The sequence below is a fragment of the Coenobita brevimanus genome, chromosome 72 (assembly GCF_032717465.1).
Source record: "Coenobita brevimanus isolate Jiangsu-jjx chromosome 72, ASM3271746v2, whole genome shotgun sequence".
Classification (NCBI taxonomy): domain Eukaryota; kingdom Metazoa; phylum Arthropoda; class Malacostraca; order Decapoda; family Coenobitidae; genus Coenobita; species Coenobita brevimanus.
Genome location: NC_137025.1, coordinates 26,962,543 through 26,971,846, shown reverse-complemented (window position 1 = coordinate 26,971,846; position 9,304 = coordinate 26,962,543). Strand labels below are relative to the sequence as shown.

The following is a 9,304-nucleotide window of genomic DNA, read 5'->3' as shown; positions in this document are numbered from 1 at the left end:
TAGGGAATCTATCAAAGGCCTTTTCCAAACCAACAAAAACAAAATAAAGATCCCTTCTCCTACCAATATACTTTTCCTGAAGCTGTCGAACAATGAATATGGCATCAGTGGTCCCCTTACCTGGCATAAACCCAAATTGCATCTCATCAATATTCACTCTTTCTCTAATCATACCTTCTAAAACTCTCTCCATTACCTTCATTATCTGATCTAAAAGCTTTATACCTCTATAATTTCCTCTTTCCTGGGCATCACCCTTCCCTTTATACACATTTACAATTACACTCTTCAGCCAATCATCTGGGACAATATATATATATATATATATATATATATATTTATTTATTTATTGAATATATATATATATATATATATATATATATATATATATATATATACATATATATATATATATATATATATATATATATATATATATATATATATATATATATATCTATCTATCTAAATATATATTTATATCTATCTATATATATATATATATATATATATATATATATATATATATATGAGCCTTCGCGGTACAGTGGTAAAGTGTCCGTTTCGTGCACGGGTGAGCCAGGGTTCGCGCCCCGCCAGGGTAATAAACTTTGGGAGTGTTCACCCGGCCACGTACTACTTTGGCAGACACAAGGAGTGCTGTGGTTGAACCAGTGTCACTTACTATGAAGAATGCTTGCACGCAGTCAGCTTGTGCGGGCCGACTACACTTGGTTCACAGATTGCACACACATCCAAAGCCACTACAACATTACAAGTACACTTACAAGCACTTCTCACCCTACATACAATCTCTACCAGACAACCTAAGCCACTTGGTAGAGATACACTGGCTGTATCGTCCCAATTTCGGTCAGGATAGGCCGGTCCTACAGTGGATACTCAAATGGCTGATAATGGTGATATATATATATATATATATATATATATATATATATATATATATATATATATATATATCGTTATCGTTTTCAAACGCTACAACATTCTTGAATGTGTAATATATATATATATATATATATATATATATATATATATATATCGTTTTCGTTTTCAAAGGCTCCAACATGTTTGCATGTGTATATATATATATATATATATATATATATATATATATATATATGTATACTACACATGCAAGAATGTTGGAGCCTTTGAAAACGAAAACGATATATATATATATATATATATATATATATATATATATATATATATATACATATATATACAGTTGAACCCCGGAATTCGTATGCCTCTCTACTCGTACAACTCGGTTTTCGTACAGCTTTTTCGCCCCAGAATCGCTCCAGTTTTCGTACGGTGACCTGTTATTTGCACTAAGAGATGCTGCGTCGTTAGTGCCACATGGTCACCAGTCTGGCTTTGTCTTCCGCCAACTATGCATCAGCCATACAGGCTCGATTAAACTTTGTGATGAATTACGTATTTTCAAGAGAAAATTGTACATAATCATGAGCCCTAAGAAGATTAGTGAGTCAGCTGGGGCTAAAAGTAAAGCAGTGAGAGGAATAATTAAGCTGAAAAAAGAATTCATTGCAAAGTTTGAAAGTGGAACCAGTGTCTCCGATCTTTCCATTCATTATAGTATGGTGAAATCTACCGTTTCATCCATACTAACCCGTCACGTCCCGACCACTTTCGCACCTCCTACACCCCCCAGTCCTGACCATTTTTGGAAAAAAAATTTTTTTGGCTAAAACCTCCGCTTTTGGTGAGAAATATCGAAAATTCATAGAGAAATCGCTCACCTGAGGTTTAAAATACTCGATAAAGGTAGGAGTACCTCCTTACCTTACAGGGTTTTCTATCAGGCTGGCTGCAAAACAACGAGTTCTATGGGAGGATAACTATTCCACACCACTCATAAACGGTATTTATTTATTTATTTGGTACGAATTTATATGTAGTACGAGAGTATATTGGTTTTCAAACAGTAATATAAGCATTATAAGCATTGTTTCATTCACTAACTCATCACCATTCCTGACCTTCTTTTGCCACATTACCTGATCATCATTTCTGACTGTTTCTTCCTCTAATGCTATGTAAACTTTGTCCTCCACATTGTCATCGACTGGGGAATCACTCTGGCCCTGAATGTCTTTATTGGCCAGGTCACTGGTAACAGGTGAATTGCCAAGACAATGGCTTGCAGGGGGGGGGGAAGGTTATGCAGTGTAAGGCATTGTTCCTGCTTGGCATCTTGAAGAGGAATAGAAGAAGGTGTCCCATGTATATGTACGAAAAATCACGCGCAAAAATTGGAAATTGTGCAAATTAGGGACCTTGCACTTGCAAAACGTACCAGTACGTCGACGGAACTGGCAAATGCAAAATGTTGCAACGTACCCATACGTCGACAGGATGTCTCGGGTTCAAGAACGGATTAATGCAAATTACATTCTTTTTTATGGAAAAAAATTATTCTTTTCGAACAATTCGCAACTCGTACAGCCTCCAGGAACGAATTGTGTACGAATGCCGGGCTTCTACTGTATATATATATATATATATATATATATATATATATATATATATATATAGTTATATATATGGAGCCTCTGTGCCTCTGTGGTACAGTGGTAAAGTGTGCATTTTCGTACACTGAAGAACGAGGGTTCGCGTCCCGCTAGGGTAATGAACTTTGGGAGCGTTCTTCAGGCCATGTACTGCATTGGCGTACACAAAGGGCGCTGTGGTTGAACCAGTGTGGCATATTATAAAGTATGCTTGCGCGGGCCGATTACACTTGGTTCACAGACTACACACACGTGCAAAACCACTCCAACACTACATTTACAATTACAAGCACTTCTCACCCCACATACAATCTCTACTAGCCAGCCTAAGCTGCTTGGTAGAGATACATTGGCTGTATCGTCCCCACTTCGGTCGGGATAGGCCGGTCCTGCAGTGGACACACAAACAGCTGATGATATACATATACCATATATATATATATATATATATATGTGTGTGTGTGTGTGTGTGTGTGTGTATTTGTGGAGAGAGAGAGAGAGAGAGAGAGAGAGAGAGAGAGAGAGAGAGAGCATCAGCAAAGGTCCCAGAATAATGATCATTACATTAATTTGCTCATTTTTCGTGTCTTGAAGATTCTCAGCTTCCTATCACAGACCTAATATCTCCGCCCTCATAAGTTATTGTGGCGCTAACTCACCTTCTAACTGTTCTTTTGCAGCTTCTGTACTTAGACCTATGTTTGGTAAGAAAACATTTAGATCATCAGTCACATTATTTCCTTGAACCATACTGCTATCCACTTCCTTTAATTAGTTATGTCATTGCACCAGAATATACAGATATATACTCCATCGCCAATGTATGGGAATCTGAATGAACAAATAAGTAAATAACATACTCACCTGTTACAAAGGAGAACGAAAACAAAAGAAACCATGCTGTTGTACTGAAGGCTGACATGATGAACCCAGCTGCATACAAGAGACCAGACACGAAGGCAACGGTCCTCCAGCCGAGTTCATCCACCAGAGGACCAAACATGTAGCCAACAATGTTAGCATTAACCATGGCTATGGTGTAGATCCAGGCTGACAAGGTCCCTGATGTTCTTATGTCTTGTAGGAAGGTAGAGTAAACAACTCCGAAACCGACCACTGCTATTGATATTATCCACTGAAAATCAATAATGAGCAATTAATAGGAAGACACGATCATTTATAATTTAGTCAGGGACCACTTGTGGTCATTATTCACTAGGGCCACTTTAACACTCTGCTGAAAGATTAGCCAAAAGAAATAAATTCTGCTCATGGTAGGGGCTATATCAAGATAGTCTTAGGACTATATTTTGATTACTGCTAACTGAGTACATTCATCTGAAGGAGGCATTAGCTAATGTAGGCATAAGGAAAAAATCTGATCAAACAATCTGCTGTATTTCGGGTTTAGTTATCTGTTGTTCATATTCTCTATAACTTTATTATATATAATCTCATCAAAGTTAACCCGGGATGGTCGAGGCTCCATTTTATCTGTTAATATTGTTTCCTCATGATTTCACGTGCTATATCTAAAGTACCTAAATACGTTTCTCCTAATATCTATCAACATTGTCGTCTTTTCTACCTGTTCATTCATTTGTGAATCGGCTAATTTCAATGATTCTACAAACAGTACTCATTTCTGCTGTTGTCACTCGTCAGCTCTGACCTCGTCCTGTTGTTCGTATTTCATTCTCTTGAGTCACTGTTGGTGCCAAGAAACAGTAATGCGATGTATTTACATTCTTCCCCTGAAAATTTTCATTCAGTTTTTACTATAAGCTGGATTAATTATGAGTCAAAGAAATAGGTATGCGATAGCTGTACTACTTCTCCTTCTGGCTGCAATTTAGAGGCTAAACTATTAATGCCATTACAGTATAATTTAAACAAGTAAACATGAATGAAGATATCAAAGCTGACCTAATAATGAAGCCTTTATATTTCGCTTTAATGCTCCAATGGGAATAGCATAAATCAGAGCTCGAGGAACTCACTGAAATCTTAGGCGAGATTTCAGAGCCTTTCTAAAGGTAATTACTTATGCCAGTCTCTTTCTACATAAAGTAAAGAGTGAAGAACGTTTGAGTGTAACAGAAGTGTTTTTTAGTATGTTAGAATATCTATATTTCTAGTGAAAACAATGTGGACACTAAAAACCTACAGTAATTAAAAAAAAAAAAAAACACGTGCAAACACATAGCCTTGGCAAAGATATAATACACCTCTTCCAAACTCCTCCGTGATGATAATAAATCTCCATTATCACCATTCACTGCAGAATGTATTTTTACATCCAATCATTGGATGCACCATGACCAGGGCGACAGTGGAAACAATTATATAAGATACATATACACAGCTAGTGCGATATGGTAAGTTATCCATCAGGCACGTGGCTTCACCAGCTGGGAGTGATGGTGTCATGGCAGGAAATATATCATAACACTTTATTTGTTTATTTATTTATTTCAATTAGCCACTTTCTCGTTTCGTAATGGATGACGATATCGGTCGTGCCAAGCACCGAACCCTAGTCTCTCAGACGAAAGCCAGGCAGCTTTTCACTATGGTCTACCATGATTAGGTTTATCTGAGGGTCCGCGTTCGATTCCTGGACAGAATTGATATATAATATAGTAGTTGATTTTCTGGGTGAGTACAGGTTTCTTTCATCATACTGACTTGCTTGAGGTATGAAAGGGATATGATCCCCTAAGCTAGACCTTATTAGATCATATAGCCCTGCTAGGTGGCAGGAGTGCACTATCCCTTCTGGCATGGCAGCTGCCGGGCATGGCTCGAACTCACAACCCCCCAGTCCTGAGTTAGATGCTCTACCACTAAGCCATCCTGCCCCTGCTTGAGGTATGATTATTTCTACTTGCCCGAATGCTATGAAGATTGTTGCTTCCTTTTGAGGCCATCAACAAGGGAGATGGTACCTTAGTTACAAATGTGAAAAAGGGAAATAACTCCTACCATGTTGTGAAACAGAGAAAAACTGCCAGGCTTTCATCTCAGTATCATGGGTTTGATTCCTGACATAGTGTTGTCAAGATATGCTGATTTTTTTCCCCCTTGGTAATACAAAATCTGTCATCGTTTTCGTTTTGGGACTTCAATGAAATCACTGCAATTTCATTTGACCTCTCTAAAACTAAACCAAGTCTGGTACAATTATTTAATTTCCAAACTGATCACTTATTGTTTCTGTTCATCCTTCTGCTCCTCTATCTCAAGCTTCCTCTCTGATCGTTCAGCAGCTCAACAGCTGCTATTGCAGACGATGATTGTTCCTTTTTCAAAAGTAATTAATAGTGGTGTTCCTCAGGGTTCAGTCCTGTCACCAACTCCTTTTTCAGTCAGCAATGGTCTGAATTGCACATCCAAACCTATCCACCCCAATGCTGATGGATCAACCCTTCACATTTTCACCTGTTTCTCTCTGTGTTCAACACTGCATTTGCCTCAGCAATCACAGGATTAAGGCTATGGTACACTTAATGTGTGACTTGACTGTTATTTGTGATTAGAGTAAACACACTTCCTACACCTTTCACCCCGTCGACCTCTTACATAGGAATATTATTTGATACTTAACAATATAGGTCATCATCTCTTAACCCGCCGACACCCATTGATGTGTACAGTACATACGTCCGAACATTTTTTCACCGTGACTCCACCTGACGTATATAAACGCGCCACAATTGCAAGGTCCATCATTTGCACATTTTTCAAATTTTGTGTGTGATTTTTGGTACGTATACACGGGACACCTTCCTCTACCAGATCCAGACAAGGACAATGCCTTACCCCGCATGACCTTCCCCCCCCCCCCGCACGCCATTGTCTCGGTAATTCACTTGTTACCAGTGACCTGCCCAGTAAAGACATGTTGCGCCATGGTGCAAAATTCAAGGCCAGAATGATTCCCCATTCAATGACTTTGTGGAGGGCAAAGTTTACATAGCATTAGAGAAAGAAACAGTCAGAAATGATTATCAGGTAATGTTGCCAAAAAAGGTGAGGTATGTTGATTTGTTTGGTGAGTGAAACAATGCTTGTATTGCCTATATTACTGTGTGAAAACCAATAATCTCTTGTACTACATACAAATTCGTAACAAATAAATAAATAAATACCTTTTATGAGTGGTGCGGAATAGTAACCCCTCCCATAGAACACGTTTTTTCTGGAGCCAGCCACATACAAAACACAGTAAGTTACCTGCATCTGGTATGTTAAACCTCAGGTGAGCGATTTCTCTATGAATTTTCGATGTTTCTCATAAAAAGTAGAGGTTTTAGCCAGAAAAAACATAATTGAAAATCTGCCGGGATTGGGGGAGATCATTGGTTAAAAATCTGCCGGGATGGGGCAGGTTAATATGTTTGGCATTCCATTTTTTAGGAATGCAATGTAGCATAAAAAGATCATATTACCTCCCTTACAAAATCTACTTCCAAGAGATTTGGTGTATTAAGCCGAATCCATGCTTTCTTTATCCTGGCACATGTGTCGACACTACAATTTTATTTTTTTACTCTTGTGTGAAGTACATCTCGCATGTGTGGGTCTTTTCCATATACAGCTCTTCTAAACAGAGTGGAGTAAATGGCTTGTCTCATCAGCTCACTCTCTCACTGACTCTCTTCAACTCCCCTCTCTTCACGACATTGTTGAATCTATATCTCTATACTACTGGCCATTGTTCTTCTAAATCGTCTACTTGCGTCCCTCCTCTACAGTGGCAAGCACGTACCACCCACCTGGCAATACACTCTCACCGCTTTTGTGCCTAACTTTCTCATCCTAGATGTAATCGATACTCGCAGCATGCATGTATGTGATAGGTGAACTCTGAAACTGTCTTTCTCAGTCTACCTTTCCCTCTGCCTACGTAGAGTCTTTTAAATGCTATGTACTGCGACATCTCCAAATGTATGTAACTTAGACATGGCTTTCTTTTTCTTTTTCTTTTTTTTTTTTTTTACTTGACAAGAACACCTTTACTGGCTTTTGGACTCTTGTTCTGTTCTGTTCTTCTTTGCATAAAAATATATATATTACAGATTTATTATTAACAACACAAGACAGTTTTTGTTTCTTTAATAGTATCGAAAGATCTAAAAACGAAACATTAAGTGTTTAATATAAATGGAATGGTAACTAAATTCTTCTCCCAAACTATGCCACCTACGGCAGGTAACCTACAGTTACTACAGTAAACATATTAATTATGAATTAAAATATTTACAGGATATTTGCAAAAAAGTTGTGATATACACCTGCACTACCCCCCGAACACATTCACATATTTTACTAAATTGTCTATCTATCTATCTATAGCCCGACGCCATAATCCCGCAAAGGGTGGCCGCAGACAAAACGCCTCCAAGTCACTCTGTCACCCACCATTTGACTCCCCTCCCCCGAACTCACCCCCCCCTCCCTTATATACCTCTCAACTCCATCCCTCCACCTCATCCTCGGTCTACCCCTCCCTCCACCTCACCTACATACACCCTCTTAGTCAGTCTTTCATTCTCCATTCTCTCCACATGTCCAGACCACCTCAGTGTATTTCTCCTAATCTTTTCAACTACATCCACATCTGCCCCACAATGTTCCTTCACTTCTTCATTCGTCAACCTGTCCCTCCACGTCACTCCACATGCTCCTCTCAAGTAACTCATTTCCACTGCTCTCACTCTTGACTTGTTCCCCTCTTGCAAGGTCCACGACTCGCTTCCATACGTCAGGGTAGGGATCACAATACCATCATGCAGTGACTTCTTAACTTCCATACTCACCTCCCTATTTCTCATCACTGCTTTCAGTGTACCAACAACCTTTCTTCCCTGCTGTACCCTTCCACGTACTTCATCCCCCAAAGTTCCATCCTTACTCATCACACTACCCAAGTACCTGAAAGCACTCACATTCTCCATATCCTCGCCATCCAACCTCACTGCACATTCTGTGACTTCATTCCTCTCAAACACCATAACTTTACTTTTGTTTACATTAACTTTCAGCTTCCTCCTCCTACACACTGTCCCAAATTCATTCACTATAACTATATAATTTTGAGACTTTTTTTAAAAAGAAAACTTTTGGCCCATTCCTGAGTTTTTAGTACTTGATATGGCAATTTCCTGGATTTTTATTTATTTATCTTTTACTCAGTGACACTCTTGGGACTTTTAAGTGCAATAATGATTTGTTAATATTGTCTTGGCAACTCTGATGTGCCTCATCTCAGAACCTTACCGCGATTGTAAAGCCTCCAAAGGTGACGACCCAGCCCCATCCTCCATCAGAGTTATTGCTCTTTGTCTTGCCTACTGACTCGAGAGCATCCTGAAGGTTGGTGTTCACCTCAAACACTCCAATAACCGGTTTTGTCATGGCGGCATCAGTCTATTTCATCTGTTATCCTGAAAAAAATCTAGAAAAGGTAAAGGACGTAGTTTATTTGTCAGAATATAATCATGGTTATGGAAAAAAGAAAAAAGCTACATTCAACATAGTTTACACTTGTTTGGTACTGCAAATTTATGAAATGATGGAATGTTTTGCACAATAAAGGTTCCAACTATTTACGCATTATTTGATAAACTTGAGCAATATGTTTGGCATATGTCTGACTGCAGTTCATGTAAAACAAAATGACAGTTTTTCAATCATAATGGCCAAACTTCACTGTGAACTAATCACAGTAAACCACTCTT

The 9,304-nt window shown here is 38.7% G+C and overlaps 1 protein-coding gene across 1 annotated transcript in view; it reads right to left on the bottom strand.

The window, feature by feature from the left end:
• Positions 1–8,981, bottom strand: part of LOC145407083 (monocarboxylate transporter 13-like) — a 40,834-nt gene extending 31,853 nt beyond the window's left edge. Inside the window, exons 1-2 of the mRNA XM_080278107.1 lie at positions 8,844–8,981; positions 3,426–3,696 (exon numbers count right to left, since the gene is read on the bottom strand). Coding sequence (XP_080134233.1) covers positions 3,426–3,696; positions 8,844–8,981 — 409 coding nt within the window. The remainder of the gene's footprint in view (positions 1–3,425; positions 3,697–8,843) is intronic.
• Between the last annotated feature and the right edge of the window lie 323 nt (positions 8,982–9,304).